The sequence below is a fragment of the Solea senegalensis genome, linkage group LG16 (assembly GCF_019176455.1).
Source record: "Solea senegalensis isolate Sse05_10M linkage group LG16, IFAPA_SoseM_1, whole genome shotgun sequence".
In the NCBI taxonomy this organism is placed as follows: Eukaryota; Metazoa; Chordata; class Actinopteri; order Pleuronectiformes; family Soleidae; genus Solea; species Solea senegalensis.
The window spans coordinates 7,035,755-7,056,415 of record NC_058036.1 but is presented as its reverse complement, the minus strand read 5'-3'; the positions used below and the strand labels follow the sequence as shown (position 1 = coordinate 7,056,415).

The following is a 20,661-nucleotide window of genomic DNA, read 5'->3' as shown; positions in this document are numbered from 1 at the left end:
TTACCAATATTAGTCCAATATAGTCATTTTAGACCACTCATTAACTATTTTGTGTGGAGTCATTTCAAAGACATAATTCTCCAACAGTGTAACAAATATTGTTCTCCCAAAAAGAAGAAATAAACAGCCCAATCATGACTCAACTAAAATGCTTTTGCTGATTTTTATTTTCACTTTTACAGTCTGTGCATACTGTAGCGATATATAGGATTGTTGGATTTTTCCATTTTTATCTGTCCGATAGCCGATTTTGACCAATATCAGTCCGATACCGATACTGACCAATACCCATCCCTAGTTTATCTGCAGATTCAGCATTTGGTGTACGTGTGTGTGTGTGTGTGTGTGTGTGTGTGTGTGTGTGTGTGCGCGTGTGTGCATACATAGTGCTATTTGTATTTTTGCCTGACATGGTTTGCCAGGTGCTCTGGATAAAATATTTTTTGTTTTCATCCCTGTACGTGAACGCTGATCTTCCCATTCTCACCCTCATCTTCTCTGTATGTGTCGTATGAACTCGCTGCTGTTGCCTCCTCATACAAGCATCAATATCACGCCGTCTGCTGCTATGATCTCTCCCCCCCCCATCTCTCTGTGTCAGTATAGAACTAGGCGGTGGGATGGGGTGGGGGGATAGTGAGAGTGAGTGAGCGCTGGGACTTCCTGTACACTAGCCTTTCCCTTCTTAATGGAGCTGACCCATGAAACTGAACACCATAACATGGAACAAGTGGATGTGCATGAGAGTGAGTTACATATGATGGAGATTCTCCTTTATTTAATACCAATACCTACATCCAGTGGTGCAGTGGAGAATTGAAAATCTTTATTGTCTTTATTGTCAGACGTTATGTGACTATTTTCTTAATATTTCCGTAAAACAAGAAATATGTACATTAAACAGTTAAAGGTAATGTTACAGATGATCTAGTACCAACAAATATTTGGCATTTTGGCTTGATAAATGACGTAATTACATTTTTGGTGGATTAGCTGAATAATTGATTGTTTGATCCTTTGGTTTTTCACGAGAAAAAACAAGTGTTCTCATGCATTGATTACTGTTGACGTATTGTGTAATGCTGTGTATTATTGCTTGGTAAATCTGCTCTTTTGAGCTCATAACATTTATTGCATATTCAAAGAAGAGAGGACAGATGTTTTGAGTTGAAACTTGAACTGAGAATGCTTTAAATGCAGGAGTTCCCCCTGCTTTTCTTTGCTTTCACTTTGCTTGCCTCTTCCACCGTGTCTGCGGCCGACGGTATCAGACCATGTTACAGCCAGCAGCCATTAGGATCTGGTTGCATGATACTGTAAATACACAGAGCTGCAGTCATACCTGCACATGGCCCCGCTCACTTTTCACTCCTCAGTTTAGACGTCCTCATCAAGCACAAGTGACAGACTGACGGAGAGCAGGTCACTTATGGGGCAGCATACTGTCCTCAATTCAAAGACTCAGCCAAAAAAAGATTTACTCCCGATGAATCGCTATGAAAATGTTTGTCAGCAACTTGTTTTCTTTCAAGCAGGTAGAGCTGTCATTTGACAAAATGACAAAAGTGAATTGATTGTGAAATTTTCTAATAATTGATCATTTGTTTCAGAGCCATAATTATGAAATAATACAGATTAATATGTAGGAATCTGATGCCATTTGTCCAAATCTGTGTCTATCAAATATAATCACCGTATACTTTCTTTATTTTTCATTTTAAATTTTTCATTTAATTTTCTAACAAATGTTATATGCCGTCAGTGTGAACCCAGACCCCTCCCCCCAATATATTGAATAATATTTGCATAGTTAAAAATAATATTGTATTATTATTATCATTATTATTGTAATATATTATAGTATCATATATAATCTAACATCTGAGAAATAATCATGTACAGGTTGTCTCGTACTAAACCTTTGGGAATTTGGTAAAGATCACAATTCTGTGTATTTTTGTTGCTCTTTGTCTCATCCCGACATGGAGAGAGACGACACTTGTTGGATGTGGGCCTCTCAGAAACCGGCCAACTATTCTGTGAATGGAGTCGAGGGAAACCCCCGTAGTTTCAGTGTGGTGACTCACAGCTCCTGGTGTCCTGTGGAATTTGGTCAAGTGCCTATTTGTGGTTGCGAGGATATATCTCATAACCTACTTCTGCTTTGATTCCCCCCCGCCCCCCCCTCGCCAACTAGAGTTAAACTTGTGGCTTATTTATAACTCTTAGGTCTTGTGAGTGTCAAAACAGAGCATCAAAAACAGAAATGACGTAGAGAAGCATAAATGAGGCCTAAGTTGTGGCGGCGGATTTTCCAGCTCTTGTTTTAAAAAGCATCTCAATGTTGTTAATGAATCACTGTGTGAATCCAAAACAGATTTGGGGAAGAGACCATTTATAACTGCCAAACTCTTCTGTTTCCTCTGTTTGCCTCCATTTATTTTATCTCAACAAAAAATTCAAACTTGAGACAGAGGGGACATCCTGCCTGTCGCTGCATCTTTGTTAAGTCAGAGCACAAGAATGCATGAAGCCCGGTCTGCGTTGACCTTTTAGCGCTCCTCTCACATTCCTTAATCTGGGGGCAATGTTTTGTCATCATAATGCCCCACTTTACTTTAGGCCAGGGTAATTCCATCACTAGCACGTGAGCGGGTCATGCTTTTGTGTATGGAGGCTCACTTTTCTATCCACCTCTCCTCTTTTTTCCCTCCCCCTCTAAGTCTGCTTTGGCTGCTATAATAGTATCTCAACTGACAGCATTCCTGCAAAAGGGCACGGCCCAAATGACGACAACGTTTAGTAAGCTGGAGGCTGGTTGCGAGGTGTTCTTCTTTTTCTCCCTGCAAACCCGATTAAGCCACACCTTCTCTGCTGTGTGCTCCTGAAACCACACCCCCTGCCAGAGTGGTTTCTCCCTCAGGAGACACCTGGATGACTCCATGAAACAGCCAGGGAAAACCTTTAAATGCAGTTTCCTTGATGGAAAGAGTGGAATTATCAGCTGATTTGATTTATGCTATTGTGTCAAGATTTGCCATGAGGACACACTTTGAATATGTCTACTGTCTAGACAATTATTGTAGTAATTCGGGCTTGAAATTTGCTTGAAAATTATTTTATCCTTTTTTCAGTGGTAGCAGGGACAGTTTTTCTTGTTGGGGAATTCAAGGTTGCACTATCTATATCCAAGAGACTCCTGAGTCATCTGCCAAAAATGATTGCATTACCAAATTATACTTTCACAAAACCAGATCCAAATGTTCCAACATGTAAATTAGTTTATTTTGGTTGTCTGCTTTCATTTTAGTTGCAGTTAAGCACAGTTTAAGTGTGTTTATTAACTACAGTGTTGTGTTTTAATTGTGTTTTAAATGCATTATGTGGGCAGAGAATAGTTATTTACTGAGACTTGCACTCTAACCTGATTTGTGGCACATGATTGGCCCCCATCCACCCCACACTCACCTGTGATGATCAGGAGCGGGAAGGAAAAGAAAATTATTGAATTAAACCACAGCCACATTTTCCTTCCGGAGATTTAGCTCTGCCAGTTACAACAAACAATCTATTGCCTAAGAGCATTTTTGTATGATTAATGTGACCACCAATTGCCCCTGGGCTAACACATTACACCATTTTAACACGTTATAGGGAGACAAAAGAAATAAATACTCTCAAAAATGCAATGAAAAGTATATTTTAGAAGTCCACCAATATGTTATTTTTATGGCTGATCCTGATTTTTAGAAATTTAGTTCAGCTAATGGCTAATATGTTTTTTGCGGATTTTCTTCCTTTTCCTCCAGCTGCTCAAATAGAACAGTTTTATAATAACAAATGTTATACAAAATTGATTGCATTTATTTTTTATAATCTGCATTTTGTCTGTGCTGCAGTGCACTTGTATATTTTAAATAAAAAGAATGTATAAACCAAATAGTAAATGCATGAAACATTAAATAATATACTTTGTCCATTTAACTTTTGTTGAAAAAAAATAATTTTATATTGATTGATTGACTCATGCCTGACCCCTTGATTCTCTGATGTTGGAGCTACTATTAAACCAGTGCAAATATATGATATTGAAATAATCTACAATAACTGTTTTTCAATGTGATAATACTATAAAAGAAATGACTAAATGTCAAGTTTTAGCTCACTACAAATCAACTAAACACACTGTGATATCCTCAATCTCAACATGCTGTGGTTATACTTTGGGAATTGATGAGCTTTGATGAAAACATTAAGAGCTTGAGATAATGTGTCTGTACTTGTTGTCCTGATGTCATTAAACGTGACTTAAGCCTAACTGAGGTGCATCATACCAGGTGTTACAATCACTTTCACCTTATCACACAGTTTCACTAGACCATTATCACTAACGAGGCAGAACTTTAAAAGGTGAACTTGAAATCTGATAAGAAACTTAAATCTAAACGCCCTATTTGTCGTAGATGATCTCCTCTAACCTTTTTCTGTTTGTGCGTAACGTTCAGGTGCAGAAGCAGGTCCACCCAAACCTCACGGCGAAGGAGGACGCCCTGCAGCACATCGAGGAGCTGATCCTGCAGCTGCTCAACATGTTGTGTGTGGCCCAGCCTCGCTCTGTACAGGACGTAGAGGTGAGGCCTCTTTAGTATCTTTGCGCCGCAGATTACGCAAATGTAAATAAATGTGTAAAAGCTTGGCTTTCATCTAACCTGCCTGCAGCTTGAACATTTTCTCCTCTAATTTAAAGAGGAAAAATAAATCTCCCTCTCCTTCTTTACCAGGAACGTGTCCAGAAAACCTTTCCTCACCCAATAGATAAGTGGGCGATTGCCGACGCACAGTCAGCAATCGAGAAACGCAAGAGAAGGAATCCCCTACTTCTTCCTGTGGATAAAATACACCCACTGCTTAAGGTAAATCCTTTCTGGGTCAAAGATTGTAACATCTTGTAAACAGATTTTGATAAGCATCCTTGGAGAAATCCCAGTTTTTCACTTTACAAATAATGCATAGCGGTCATATTCACATTGTTTTTGAAACTTTATCAGCTCTGCCGTGAATGCCGGACTGTTTGGCGAGTTGCTGGGAAATATTTAAATCTTATTTAGCACACAGTTTTGACAGATCATGATGGAATTGGCCTGAACTGATCTGGTCTGTCATGTTGGTTCAGACACTGGAGGAGATTGAACTACTATTATTGCTTTCAAACCAACGTGGTCCGGTTCTGGAACCAAAATCAAAGTGGTTCGAGACCCAAAATTAGGAACTCATTGGTGGCTGTGTCAATTAGAGGTCGACCTTTATGGGTTTTTCTATGGCCAATACCAATTTCAGACATTGTGTCATTTGTTATAATTGGCCAATTCATAAGTAATAATTCGCCCAGTGCTGATAACCCAGACAATTCATCCGTCTACCTCTGCGGACAATGTAATAAGCTGTAGCCAAAAGGAAGAAGTAAGGACAACATACCACGCTGGAGGAAACCAAGAACATGCATTGATCTCCGGAAAAGAAAAAATGTCCTGGTGGCGATTTGGGCGTCTCCTGAAACCCAGCTTGTAGAATCTCAAAGCAATCTGCCATGTTACCAATCTCATGTTTCCTTCCACTCACATTGTACATTAAGCCACGCCTGCCATTGATGACACAGGGCAGTCTAACTTTGGTTCAGATTAAGAGGTGTGAACGTGGGCTGGTTTAATTAGAACATCAAGGTTTTGAGTGGAGCTAGAGCCTGAACGGGAACCTGTGCTTGCCTGTGCGAACGCATGACCCTTGTGTAACACGCAATACTGATCCTGTTTTAATCATATTGGTTCATTTTATCCAACAGGAGGTTTTGGGCTACAAAGTGGACTACCATGTTTCCCTCTACATCGTGGCAGTGCTTGAGTACATATCAGCAGACATACTGAAGCTGGCAGGAAACTATGTCGGCAACATTCGGCACTATGAAATCAACCAACAGGACATTAAGGTGTCCATGTGCGCGGACAAGGTGAGAATCTGAAGCTGTCCAACATCACCAGTCGCTTTAGATCTGATTGTCTGTGGTTGGTTTACTGTTTTCTCACTGTGTTCTTCTAGGTGTTGATGGACATGTTTGACCAGGAGGAGGACATCGGTCTGATGTCTCAGTGCACAGAGGAGCCGTCCTCGTCCGGGGAGCTGACGTACGATGACCTGGTGAGGCTTGAAATCGCAGAGGAGCGGCAGTACCTACGAGAGCTCGACCTCATCATCAAAGTGTTTCGGAACCATTTCCTCTCCGACCTCAAAATCTTCACGCCTCAGGTAGAAAAAATTTAAACATCAGTATTGTTTACTCCTTGATTAGGGCAAGATTATACATATATAAATCATGTAAATCGGATTGAAGTCTAATAGTTGGCATCTTTTGTGAACACATTTTTTTCTCCTGTGCTGAAAAGAGTAGCATCTAAAACCACAAGCAGAAGTAAATGTGTGATAAACAGAAATATCTGCAGTATGTTCAGGTTTTTATTTATTGTGATGTGGTGCCAGAAAATCCCTGTGCATTGTTCTTCCCTGTTTTTCATTAAATGCCTTTTAATATTTAATACGCAACTGTGTTACAGCTGTAAGCTAAATAGAAATTACAAAGCAGCTGATCTGAAAGCAACAAAGACTGCTGAGAAAGAATGTTTTCTAGATTCTCGCAGAAGTTTAGAATCGTTTACAACACGACGGAGCCTCGTATGCTTAATAAGAGACTGCCACTGTTGCATATTAAACAAGTGTAAAGTAAGGGCTGCTCTGTTGTGCAGTGGCTCAGAAGTGCAAATCACAATGACATGAAAAAACAGCAATCAATCACAAAACGCAAACAGTAAATGTCAAAACACTAGCAAATAAGTGTTTTGTTTTCATTTGTTATTGTGCTTCCTTATTTGCTGTTGTTTTGTATAGTTGTGGTAATTTGCTGGTCTTTATTTGCTTTCTTTGATAAGTTTTATTTAGTATTTTGCTGTTTCATTCTGAAATTTACTGTTGTATTTTTTGGATGGGAGTATTTTTGGTAAAGAGAATTCACATTGACATTTCATATTTTTGTCTTTGCGTACCCTACATCACTTTGCGTACCCCTGGGAGTACAAGTACCCCAGTTTGGGAATCGCTGCCTTACACAATAGTGCACACATAGTTTACACATAGTTTAGTTCCCTTGCTGAACACACTGCTCACTCTAATGCCGACTTGTAAACAAAGCGTCAGGATTCAAACTGTAAACCTAATTACAAAGTAATTTCAGCCAAATCCAGCATAAGACAGTTTGAAGATTACAGCTTGAAAGTCTATAATTGGCTCACTGGTAATCGGTGTTGGGGACTAAACCAAAATTCCTCCGAGATAATCTTTTTGATTTGACAGTCGTAAGTCGTCTTTTGTGATGGACAATGTGGCCAGAGGAACAATCATCCAGTATGCAAATGAAGAAGCCAATTTATCTATACCTGCAAAACAGGCTCCAGCAATTCTGTACCATTTCCTTGAGGCACTTACTGACCCCTCTGATACACATTTTGGTCTCAACAAATTACTGATAACCCTGCGTGTCTAATCTGGCAATTAACTCCTCTCAATCTGCTCCAAAAAAAGGAAGGCAAACGTATAAGTACGGAGTTTAACATTGGGTCTGTGGGTTGAGACGAAGTGAATGGAAAGTTGAGTTTAATGGGTTGATGTGGCTATGCATATTTTGGGTTGGGTAATTTGTGGTATCATTTGGGTGAGGAGCTTAAACCTTTGTCAGGCCCCTAGGAATGCAGAACATGCAATTATGTTGAGACAGGAACAACATCTGCAGCCCTCGCCAAAATAACCTCAATTATGTCTGTTGAAAGTCTGCATACTGTAATCTGAAATTACGTCGCAATGTCAGGACAGTGTAACTGTGGAATAATGACAGGACAGACTCTCACAGTTACTCATCACTCCTGACTATTTTAGGGTTGACTAATGATTTCTTCAGGCAATCTGAAGCTGTTGCTGCTTCTGCTGCTGCTGCTGTTGTTGTTATTTAGAGTTTGTTCTCACCACTTTTGTTTTAGTGTTTATTTATCCAAGGGAGGTTGACTGAGAGTGGGAGCACTTTGTGCAACACCCTGCCACACGCTCATGGTTAAACACATTCAGCTTGTTTTCATGCACTCAAGTAACCTGCTTATTCTTGGTGTTCTATGGTAAGGCTTCTTAAGTGATAAATAAACTGCAACACTTGAGCAGTCCATCAAAATAATGAAGAAAAAAAATTAGCATTTTGTCACAATCGCAGCATTTGGCTTAATCGCAGCACAATTAAGCCAAATCAGTTATATGGACGCGACCGTCTTTTCCACATCAGTCAAGTGTTACACGCTAGGTGTGTAGGGCTGAGCTATATGGCTTATTGATAATATCTCAATATTTTTAGGCCATATTCCGATATACGAGATATATTGGGATATTAATTGTATTACAGGCTTAAAATACAGGTATTACCTTTAATTTCAGATAATACCTGGTTTATTTCTTTGCTACAATGCGTTATTTTGAGTTTCCTATGAGCATCAACTCCGTCTCAGTCTAGTCACGAAACAGGTTGAGCACATTTTCCTGGAGGTGTCAAACAGGGTCACTAGTCCGTCCCTCTACAGCAGACTTTCCCATCAGCCCTGTGGCTTCACTCGTGTCTCACGTGTTCTTGTTGCAGGACGTGGAGGTGATATTCAGTAACATCCTGGACATCCACGAGCTAACGGTGAAGCTGCTGGGCCTGATCGAGGACGCTGTGGAGATGACGGCCGATGGCAGTCCTCATCCACTGGTGGGCAGCTGCTTTGAAGATCTAGCAGAGGTAAGGAGCATGTCTGCATTCATTTTAACACAGTTCCCACACTGCTGATGCCAGATCAGACTTCCTCTTTATTTGGTAATGCATTGCTTAAATCATCAAGTTTATAAAATTTCAGGGAAATCATTTTTTTTTATCTGAGAAATGTTTCGAGGGATGTACATGATTACACAAAATCTTGGTCACTTACAGTCTTAAACACCTCCTCACTTTAAATTTAAATTAAATTTTAAATTTGAGAGATGATCAGCAAACTACATTGTCTTGTTTGCATGATAACCTCTGGAATTATATTTCTTCAGACTTTTCCATCCAAACAAAAGCATTAAAAGCAAAGTTGTCGAGTCTAAGTAAAATGTAGCTGAATTTTGGATTTTTGTACCATTAGAATTGACACTTTTAACCTATATTAAATAACAAGGGCCATCCCTCTTGCTTAACATTTGTAAGAAAAATAATTGGAATAAATATAATACTATGCACAGTTTTTCAAAATTAGTTATCCGAAAACATTTTATGTTTATGAATCTAGTTACTTAAATTCAATTTGTTCCTGTCCAATTATTTCTTAAATCTACAAAAAAATTGAGTCCCACCAAAAACACAGAGGGAAAAAAGGGTAAAAAAAACATTTCACTGCCCGTAAAGATTCCGACCAACAATAGTACTGGCCTGTGAAGTCACTCCCACTTCCAAATGTGCCAACCCAGAAATGTAAAATTAAAAGTATTACTATATTACTTGTTTTTCAATGATATACAGTACATTTGTTCTGGTTTATATTTGTCATCACCTGCTGCTTACTGAGTGCCGGAAAAAGTTCTTGCTCTGAAAATGAATCATGTGTCAAACTACATGAATCTGAGCATCACAATCATCTTATAGATGTGAAGTCTCATAAATGACAGTGTTGACACTCTGTGTGTGTGTGTATAGGAGCAAGCGTTTGACCCCTACGAGACCCTGTCTCAGGATATTCTCAGCAAGGATTTCCATGAACATTTCAACAACCTGATGGCACGATCAACCGTTGGCCTCTACTTCCAGGTAAGATATTCGATAGCACATGGATGTTTGATGCGTTTTCTCTTGAAGGGCTAATAAAACATGGGAGCATCATCAAGGTACAATACTTTTAACCCTAACCCTATTCCAGAAAAAACGGTGAGTTATGGATGAGTAAATTAGAATAAGTTTGTTGACAAATTCAAATTTCACTGCGTGCATCTCCCGCCTGTCACTTCACAGGAAAAATACCTGAGCAAGAAGTGTTTGAATATTTGTTTGAGTTTTTCCTTTTGAAGTGAACCTGGGTGCCTGGTGAAATTCCTCCTGATATCGTTTGAGGGCATGTCATGACATATTTCAGCGTCCTGTGTACAGTTTATTCACTGCTGCCGCATTGTTTTATTTGGACATTCCTCACAAGAATAGCATTGAATTATGCTCGGTGGGGTGCAGTTTGGCAGCCTTTGAAGATGAAATATTTTCTGGTGTTTTCTCAGGCCAAACACCAACGAGTCCGACTATTCACATGCACCAGCATCAGAGCTCCAGACACGCACTCCTTTTTTTAAAAAGAATTCTGACATCAAAGTCCCTTTTTTTTTTTTGTAGAAGACTGTAAACATTTTGCATTCATAGACCTACTCTATATACTCTTATCTTCCTGCTGTACCTGAGGTTGAGGCCTCACTGTTTACCCTCAAACCACCAGTCTAACCCCAGTTAAATCAACACCACAGAAACTGTACTCCAGTTGCGCACGCCCGGTGTTTATTTTCATGCACTCATTGTAAGAGTGTGGAAGAAAGGGCACAGAAGTTAAAAATACAGCTTTATTTGTGACCTGTATTGATAACATCAGCGTATTCGTTAAAAAAAACACAACTTTTTTCCTACAAATATACGACAATAAGGGTTTATTTGTGATATAAAGTAATGCAAGATAAAACGAAGCTTTATTGACAGAAGAAAGTGTTAAGGCAGAGACACACCAAGCCAGTGGTCGGCCATGTTTGGTTATTGATAAACATAGGTAGCTTTTAAGCTGATTTAGCATGTTGAATTGATGGCGGAGGCAGTCGACCATCTGTGGAGGAAAAATCAATCTGATTGAGCTAATCACAGCATAGAAAGAAAAACTGAAGTAACAAAACAAAAAAAGCAGCTTGCATATCTTTTACTGTCATAGTTGCGTCATAATAAATCTACAGCAAAACAGCAAACACTGTTTAAGCAACATTTAATGATAGGTTTTCTAGATTCTATTTTCACATGACAAATACAGACTGTCACCACCCTGCTTATCTGGAGAGTGCTTGAATTTCATGCATGTGCAGCACATATGTGCCGGAGTGTCTTTCAGGGACCTTTTTTTGGCCAGAGCAGTTTGATTTGTAGCAGTGCATCCTCTGAAGTCAGCCTGGTGTGTCCCTCTCTTTAGGACGCCTCACTCTAAAATGAGCCTAAATGTGGCGACTGACTTTAATTTCCTATTTAAAAATTGATGGTGCTGCTGTCAGACATGCACTAAAGTCCAGGCATTCTCTGGAGATTGTCTGGACAACTGGATCCGGACATTGTCCATGTCTGAACATATTTATGGACATGAAGTCTCAAAGGTGTTAAGAACAAAAAAGAAAAAGCACACCAAAAAAGGCAGAGAATTAAAACTGTAATATGTAACTTTTAATCATAACAAATTGTCCATTGTCAAATGAGTTCACACAATGTTGATTAAGTCTTATCAGCGCCATAAGATTTTTGTTTCTGTTTTAGAGCTTGTGTTGACTGGTAACATTTCCGCACTGCACACAGAAAGCGATTTGTTTTATGTCAAGACAGACGGAAAAGCAACATTGCACTAGTAAAGAAAGCTTGAAATATGACTGAAAACACTGGTCCTTCAACAGTTTGATGTGACGAATGCTTCTCGTCCCCACCCGCCCCTGCGCTGCTGCTGTATACAAACAAACGCTCACTCAGTCAGGTCTGATAGTATTGCTTGACAGGTTGTTTTCAAATGAAGGACGCAGAGGCAGGATAATAACATGGATAACAAAAAGTTACAAAGTGCAGATTTAATTGTTAATGCAACAACTTAACCAATCATTTGACTATGAAGTTAATAAATGTATTTTTTTAAGTTAATATATGTTAGTAATTATTGTGTAAATCAATGTTCTAATTAGATCTGGCAAAAAAAAAAAAGGCTCATTGTGTTGCTTGACAAATTTCATTTACCTCAGCCGTTGCAGAACTGTGTTTGTGTGTGTGTGTGTGTGTGTGTTCGGATCATCATCATCAGCAGTCCCAGGGGCAGATGGTGTAATGGTTCTGCCTCCCCTCTTAAACCGCCTGCCCACCCCCACCCCACAAACACCTTCCTCCACCTTTCATCACACAGCTCCTGCCCAGTTTCTGCACCGTGGGCTAATCTTATTTTGGAATCTCTCATTTTGTGTTTCATCTCTGGCCGCCGGGATGTTTGTCCCCTCATTTCTTCACCTTCTTTGAACAACATGAACCATTACCTATGGACACACTTTGATCAATGGCACCTGTGTGTATTAATGCATGCATATCACAGTGCTTGGGAATAGAACCCCGAGCAGTAGCCTCTGCTCCACCTTCAGCTTTTGTCTCACTGCATGTTCTTCATCTTTCCCTCTCCATCCTTCTTGACTTTCTCCCTCCCTCCCTCCCTCTCTGTCAGATAGATGTGTCTCTCGAGCACTCAGCCCCTGCACTCTGCAGCGTCTGGTATTGTGGGTAAATTACATCGCCTTTTAAAAATAGAACAGGCAGCCACACTGCAGGCCATTTTTCTCCTTGGGACGAGGAGGGAGGTGTGTGTGGGGGGGGTGGGGTGTTCTGGTGAGCCAAGACGCATTTCATGTTGAAAATAAGCTGTGAATTAAGAATGCAAAAGGCTGCGACACGGGTTCAAGCAGCCAATGGGAAAATGTTGTTTTTATGCTCATTCTGTACCTTATTCTTGCGTAATTGTGTTTACATGTTCTATAATGATTATAACAACTGCATTTCCAGTTTATCATATACTCTACACAGTAACCAGAGACAACTAACAGCAACTTTATAAGCTATTTCTGTGAAAAAATCAAAATGACATCTTCAAATTTCATTTGTCCAAAATCTAAAGATTTCTGAGAGATGCACATTTTCCAGTTGAGTGCTCCATTTAAAAGTTAAAAAGTAGAAAAAGGTGGCACACTGTGAGAACGAAATCAATGTTTGTCATCATCATATTAATTAACTCATTAACTTGTCTCAAACTGGAGCCTGTTCGACAGGATTCTACTTCAGGTTTCTATTTGTGTAGCAGTCGACATCAGCCAAAACTGATTCTAATCTGATGAGGTGATCAATTTTTTTAGTCCGCTTCTAATTTCATTGGAAAGTCATATTTCTGCTATGCAATGTTAAGTTTATTTTTACTCTGATCTTTAATTTTTCATTGGTTACCGCATTTATTTAGTTTTTTCTTTTCTTTTACCTCTTAGGAGTTATAGTTAGATCAACTTTATTTTAGGAAAACAGTCCAGCTGCACAACCGTGGAAATACTGTACTAAAAATAAAAAGGTTACTCTTCTGCAACCTTCTTCATTACAGTCAAAATTGAAAGGTATTTAATACAACTAATTAGTCAATATTGTTGCAAGCAAATCTATACTTGTCTGTTTTGCTTTTTCATTCTTAAAATGAGTCCTTACTGCTGATATAACTACTATAGTTTGACAGACTTGTGGCCCTCACTAACACAACTATCACAATATTTGGGGTTTACAGATCTAATCAGAATTCTCCTTTGTTCCCCTCTGATATCCAATCCTGTGATTTTGACCAGTATTGACCATTATATCAGATCTGCTCCCCCAAAATGGAGAAAGTGCAAACTCTAACCTTTGCTTCCATTAGAGGTTGCCACTGCACCACCGTGCCGCAGCATCTTGGCCACAGCTCACGTAAATGTATAATAAAATACATAATTGTGATTATCATACATCTAAATGTACAGCACTAATGCACCTCTACAGTCGGTTGATCTGCAGGATGCTGACATATCAATAACATGATCTAAACTCGGGTCATTGTTCCACAACCACGGCTGTCCATCAGTGTGCGTCAGGCAGCTGATGCTTTTTCTTTTCCATGCGTGCGCGCACACACACACACACACACACACACACACACACACACACACACACACACACGTTCACAGAGCTCTGTTTAAGGACACGGCATTGGCACGGCATTGGCTTCCATTCAATTTCACAGACTAAACAAAGTTTTATCTTAAACCATAACCAGTCAATGCCCAGCCCTAACCAGTCAACCTCGTAAATGATATTCTGCCTCTTTAGGACCAGGTTTTGGTTTCCTTGTGGACTACCGGTCCTGACATGCTCAGTGTTTATGGTCAGGTCCTTAAAAGGTTACAAATACCCAAACACACACGCACACTCTCCAGCTCTCTTCTCCTCCCCATGCAGACAGTGTGGCCGCTGCTGTGGAGTCTGAGTACTAGCATATTGATTCTGAATCGTCTATCAGGGGAACAGGAGATTTAAATGGATACTATGACGCCCCATCAGCTGCTCCCTCCTTACATCACTGGTTACTCTGTTGTACACTCTTCTAATTCAGCCCAGGTTTTAATCTCACATATGTCGTTGTGTTCTTCTTTCTTACACGTGGTGAAATTTGAAGTTTGAATTGTTGTATTTTGTGTTAATGCTGTAATCTGAGTCATTTGTGTTTTGTTGTGCTCATATTTGGCTCTAAAAACATGAATGCATATTAAAAAAAAGTGAACCATAAGCCAATTAAGTCAGTTTATTTAACACATAAAAATAGGTGTTTCTTTGAGGGTTGTCAATGTACGTAATATACAATATGAGTATCCTGATTATATGATTTCTTACACTTTGAACACGTTTACGTCAGCAAAATTAAAATAATTAAAAATGACATGCCGCTTGGTTAAGATGTTTCCTGTCTTTTTCCCGCTGATGCAGCACTAACAGATCTGATGTGTTGTTATGTCTCCAGTCAGTTGCAGAGGGCTTCAAAGAAGCAGTCCAGTACGTCCTCCCCCAGCTGATGATGGTCCCAGTTTACCACTGTATGCACTACTTTGAGCTACTGCAGGTACATTCCATTTATCATTTACAGACATATGTGTGTTTTGGTGTTTATTTTTTGAATTTTTCGTTAACACTCCTGGTTATGTAACATATTTTACTTATTTATTTAGTTACACCTGTGTTATACCTGCAGTCCACATTTCTTTGATCTTTGTTGTGTATTCTGTGGTTTAGTTGACGCGTTTGTGTTCTGATTTGTACAGCAACTTCAGGAGCGCAGCGAAGACCAAGATGACAGAGAATGTCTGAAGCAGGCGATCACGGCACTGCTCAACCTTCAGTGTAGCGTGGATCGCATCTATGGCAAGCACCAGCCTCGCCGTAAACCTGGGTACGTGTGCACTGCTAATATTTACAAAGATAAATACATGCATTTAGTCTATCGCCATTCATCTAATGGGGTAAATGTGCATATACAGCTTTATGGTGTGCACAAACACAACCACATACAAAACACACTATTAGGCACTATATTCACGAGACAGTTGATCTGCAACAACCATAGCGCACACGCACACCACTGCTCATCTATAGGCTACTGCATCATTACCACAACATCTTCCGTTACGTCACTCAGCAGCAGCAATTTCACAAGCCACTATATGACACAAAACAAGCTTCCACGTAAGCATAGGCGTCAGCTACGCGTCCCCGGCACTATTTATGATCAACAGTTTTGTCCTCACCACTTCTGAAAAATAATCTAAATTTATCATTAACACTCAAACTACCGGAAATGATGTACCTCTTCGGTGTAGGTCTTCCCCTTGAAACAATTTCCTTTTTTTCTCCAAACAATCGCCGTGAAAAGTGCACACGAAGGAGATCAGAAACATGATGGATCGGTGGTGTTAATGCAGTGATCATAGTTTACTTCAAAACCCGCCAAAGGTTCAAACGTCGTCGATGACAACAGCGGGGGCTAGCGCCAGACACGTCGCTGGGCCTGGGGCGTTCTGTCACTATGCATGTATTGCCTTCAACAAAAGGCCAGCAATACTACTAGAGCAGGTCCACGGAGCTATGATGCGTTTAATGACATCCAGGAAAATCCAGCTCAGCTTCACAAAAAATAACCATATTCTTTCTGGAAATATAATCATAACATCCTGAAAAAGTAATTGAATTCAGACACGTTCAGACACACATTAATTTGATTATTGGAAAAAAAAAAAACAATAATAATAATAAAAATACTTTTTTGATATGCTAGCCCTGACAACCCACCACTGGGTACTACTGTATATTGTAACGGAAACATAACCGAGGCGAGATGAGTCGAGTTGAGCTGGAACCATAGGTGGAAAAGGGGCTTTAGTGTTATTTCAGTCTTTTAATGTTTTATTAATGCATTTGTTCCTGCCTCACAGTGAGCCCATGTACCGCCTGTACAGCAGGCAGGTTCGTAGCAAACAACTGGCCATCAAACGCATGAACGAGATCCAGAAAAGCATCGACGGCTGGGAGGGGAAAGACATCGGTCAATGCTGCAGCGAGTTCATCCTAGAGGGGCCGCTGTTGCGAGCGGGCGCCAAGCACGAGAGACACAACTTCCTGTTCGACGGCCTGATGATCAGCTGCAAGGCGAACCAGAGCTCTCGGCTCCCGGGGTCGGGCAGCGGCGCCGAGTACCGCCTGAAGGAGAAGTTTGTTTTGAGGAAGATCCGCATCGTGGATCGCGAGGACTCGGCAGAGCTTCGGCACGCGTTTGAACTGATTGGCAAAGATGAAAACTGTGCCGTTTTCTGTGCACGGACAGCAGAGGAGAAGGCAGCGTGGATGGCGGCGCTGGTGACTCTGCAGTACCGCTCCACTTTGGATCGCATGTTGGACACAGAGCTGCAGCAAGAGGAACAGGCACATCCTCTAAGACTGCCCTCCCCGGAGGTTTACCGCTTTGCTGTGCAGGACTCTGAGGAGAACATAGTGTTTGAGGACAAAGTGCAGAGCAAAACAGGCATTCCCATCATTAAGGCCGGCACAGTGGTCAAGCTCATAGAGAGGCTCACGTACCATATGTATGCTGGTAAGCTGCTACGCATAGAAATGTGTTTTACATGCATCAGTTCAACGTGAAATCGAAATCCACGGTTTATTTTGTTTGTGTTATCTAATCTTTTCCATCTGTTCGTAGATCCTAACTTTGTCCGCACGTTTCTTACCACGTACCGATCATTCTGCAAACCGCAGGAGCTTCTTACCCTGCTGATAGACAGGTATGCTGTCTCTACAACGCCACGACTCACCTACTGCCGGAGTTGTTTAATGCAAAGCAGTCTGAGACATAAGGACATGTGTCAGACAAGTATCAGTGATTGCTAAAGTCTTAAAATATCTCATCCAATCATTATTATTTTTTCCCTCAGGATTGAGATCCCTGAGCCGGAACCGACTGAAGAGGACAGACAGGCTCTATGGAACGGCGATCATCCGATGGTAGCCGAGCTCCAGAGGTTCCGGAAGGAATATGTGCAGCCGGTGCAACTCAGGTACAACAGCTGGCCAACAAATTATGAATAATAATAACAATTTAAAAAAAACAAAAAAACTTCAAGGGACTTTGCACAATCCGTGAGAAAATAGATCAGAGCTGATCTCTTTCCTCAAACAATTTCCTTCTGGATAATAAAAGTATTCCGATTCTGATCAAAGATGTTTGTCCAGGAGATGTTAATACTGCTTTGAATTTTGAGAACAACTTGGGTCAGTTAGGAACAACAGATGAGGAATCCTTTGATCTATTTCCGGTTCTTTGATTGAAAAAGCAAATAAGGCATCAAATGCAACGACCAAAAACGGCAACAGGGAAACGATTTTGAGACATTGCATGAATTAAATTAGTACTCAGAGGTCCCTTAATCCTAAGTGTTCAATCTAAATGTCAGTGTTAAATGATTAAATTTGCGGATGAACAGTAAAAGCTGGTTCTAAAATCTTTAAATGCTTTCTTTTATTTCCAAACAAGGGCTTTAAAAACGCCACGGAGACTCACTCCGCATCTCCTTTGTCTTGTGTTGTTATTTGGCTCTTTTTCACTCTTCCTGTTAAGGCCTGAATGTTCTCACCGAGCCACAGAATTACTTTTGAATTAGACTCCTTATCCTTATAAGGAGCAAGAGAGTCAGGAACCGTCTCCTAAGTACCATTAAAAACTGAAAGCCTCTCAGTATCAAGACTCCAGTGAAGGGCAGCTGCAATAAAGTCTGGAGCTAGTTTTTCATCGTCAAGTGCTGTGGTCACATCTATATATATTATACAGTGCATCCTCAGAATAAACAGCATTTTTTTTCAGTGTCTACATCAAACATACAATAAAAGAACCACTAATAATAATACAGAACATGTTCATTGATTGGGACAAAACCTGAGGGAACTTTTTGTTCGTTTGTTTTGAGCAGATTGGGTGGTCTGTTGTTAGGTAAACATTGAGATGAAGTCCCACTATTTATAACCAGGCCACTCAAAGTAGGTGAAAATACCTCTTAAAAGAGGACTTCTGCCCTTTAAAGCACAAAATGCCCCTGCTGCTTCTATTTTTAAGTTTCCACTCTTTAAAAATGTCAAAATGACGAGAGTAAGGAAAATACACTGGCCAGCTGCCAAAACCTATTCAACTCTGTTTGCTCAATGTCCTTCACTTTATTAAAGTCAGCGAGTCTGCTGTCCCCTTGTGTCCCCGTGTCCCCTCTTCACTACACATCGTCCCCATTTGAGAGGACATGCTGTCCTGTTTTGTTGCCACACAAATGTTCATTCTGACACGTGTTAAATACTGTGTGATTTAAGTGTGTAGGACGATAAAGTCTATATGATTGGTTAATACTGAAACGTGCGTTTGCGTCGCAGGGTTCTCAACGTTTTCCGCCAGTGGGTCGAACATCATTTCTACGACTTTGAGAACGACCCGGAGTTGAGAAGTCGACTAGAGGAATACATCACCAGCAAAATTCAACTGAGAGGTCAGTCATGTTTGTTTTTTTCATATTTTTTTTTAAAAGATATGTGTCTTTATATCAACTTTGGTAACACTTTATATTAAGGAACACATATTCACCATTAACTAGGTGCTTACTAACGTATAAGTAGCATACTAGCCCTTTATTAGTAATTATTAAGCACGTATTAACACGTTATTCTACATAACCTTATTCTACCTCTATTACGACATGAATTAAGATTTTTAAATTAATACGTGCTTGATATTTACTAGTAAAGGGCTAGTATGCTACTTATATGCATGTTATTAAGCACCTAGTTAATGGTGAATACATGTTCCTTAATATAAAGTGTTACCCTAAGTCTTTATTAAGTCACAAGCTACGACCAAGTTCAGCGACATTGTCTATCAGAACCATCCCATTGCAGCATAATTATAATATTAGATATATATTATAGAATTGTATAGAATATTAAGATTTCATTTCCACATCTTTCTTGTGTCATATTTTACCCACCCAACATATTTATAAGCGAAATTGCAAATTCAAACAATGCAATTCACTTTTTAAATTGCAAAGGCAGCAGTTTAATTTAACTATTGTTGTTTAATGTCAGTTCATAATAATTTTTTATTAAATCTATTACATAGTGAATCTTTATCACCAGTTAAATTGCTGTGTCTCTCAGACAAACTGCTTTCAGATCATTTCTCCAGTTGTTCAGTCCTTAATATTTGAAATGTTTCTCTGTGAAGCAGATGTTGTGTGTGAGGAAATGACAAAAAAGTGTCTGGGAATAGTGTCCGATGAGAGTTTGTTCAGTTTCGGTTGAAGCTCATATCAGAATTAACACCATTGCAATCTTTCTTATGAGTGATCCTTCGGATATGAATCACGACAATAACCGAAATCTTGCAACATCAAGTTCATGAAACTTTTGTGTGTTGTATTCAGGCAAGTCGATGAGAAAGTGGGTGGAGTCCATCAATAAGATCATCAAGAGGAAGCTGCAGACGCAGTCGAACGGCGTCAGTCACAACATCACCTTTGAGAGTCCGCCTCCGCCCATCGAGTGGCACATCTGCAGAGCGGGCCAGGTGGACTCGTTTGACCTCATGACCCTTCACCCCATCGAGATCGCTCGCCAGCTGACTCTGCTCGAGTCTGAGCTCTACCGGTGAGTTGAGCAAAGCGTCTGATGTATAAAAAGTGAAATGCGTTGCTTAGTTGAAGACGCTAAGACACTGAAATAAATAAATATACAAGTTTATTATGTTTAGTGTTTAAAATAGAGACAATCACTGGAAGAGACGATCTCTAATCCATCTTGAAAACGTATTGTGTTCATGCGGCTCATGGATGTGGACACATGAGTTCTCAAACCACCTTTAAATGTGGTTTCTGTGATTGGATCTGAGTCTTCAGGTTCATATGTCGTGGGATCCCCCTGTGGTTGACTCTCACTACGGATGAACAGGGTCAAGCAGACGAATAAGAGCTGGTCGGAGTTGATATAAATAAATAAGTAAATAAATCCTGCTTCCTCCACAGAGCTGTTCGGCCGTCGGAGCTGGTCGGCAGCGTCTGGACCAAAGAGGACAAAGAGAAGAACTCGCCGAATTTGCTCCGTATGATCCGTCACACCACCAACCTCACGCTGTGGTTCGAGAAGTGAGTCTGACCAGGGGAGCA

General features: G+C 40.2%; 1 protein-coding gene across 1 annotated transcript in view; it reads left to right on the top strand.

Moving 5' to 3' along the window:
- Positions 1-20,661, top strand: part of sos2 (son of sevenless homolog 2 (Drosophila)) — a 34,447-nt gene that overhangs the window by 8,514 nt on the left and 5,272 nt on the right. The window contains exons 2-15 of the mRNA XM_044047403.1: positions 4,506-4,631; positions 4,782-4,913; positions 5,840-6,004; positions 6,094-6,300; positions 8,720-8,863; positions 9,797-9,907; positions 14,937-15,035; positions 15,235-15,362; positions 16,402-17,057; positions 17,166-17,247; positions 17,398-17,520; positions 18,878-18,990; positions 19,924-20,146; positions 20,521-20,640. Coding sequence (XP_043903338.1) covers positions 4,506-4,631; positions 4,782-4,913; positions 5,840-6,004; positions 6,094-6,300; positions 8,720-8,863; positions 9,797-9,907; positions 14,937-15,035; positions 15,235-15,362; positions 16,402-17,057; positions 17,166-17,247; positions 17,398-17,520; positions 18,878-18,990; positions 19,924-20,146; positions 20,521-20,640 — 2,429 coding nt within the window. The remainder of the gene's footprint in view (positions 1-4,505; positions 4,632-4,781; positions 4,914-5,839; positions 6,005-6,093; positions 6,301-8,719; positions 8,864-9,796; positions 9,908-14,936; positions 15,036-15,234; positions 15,363-16,401; positions 17,058-17,165; positions 17,248-17,397; positions 17,521-18,877; positions 18,991-19,923; positions 20,147-20,520; positions 20,641-20,661) is intronic.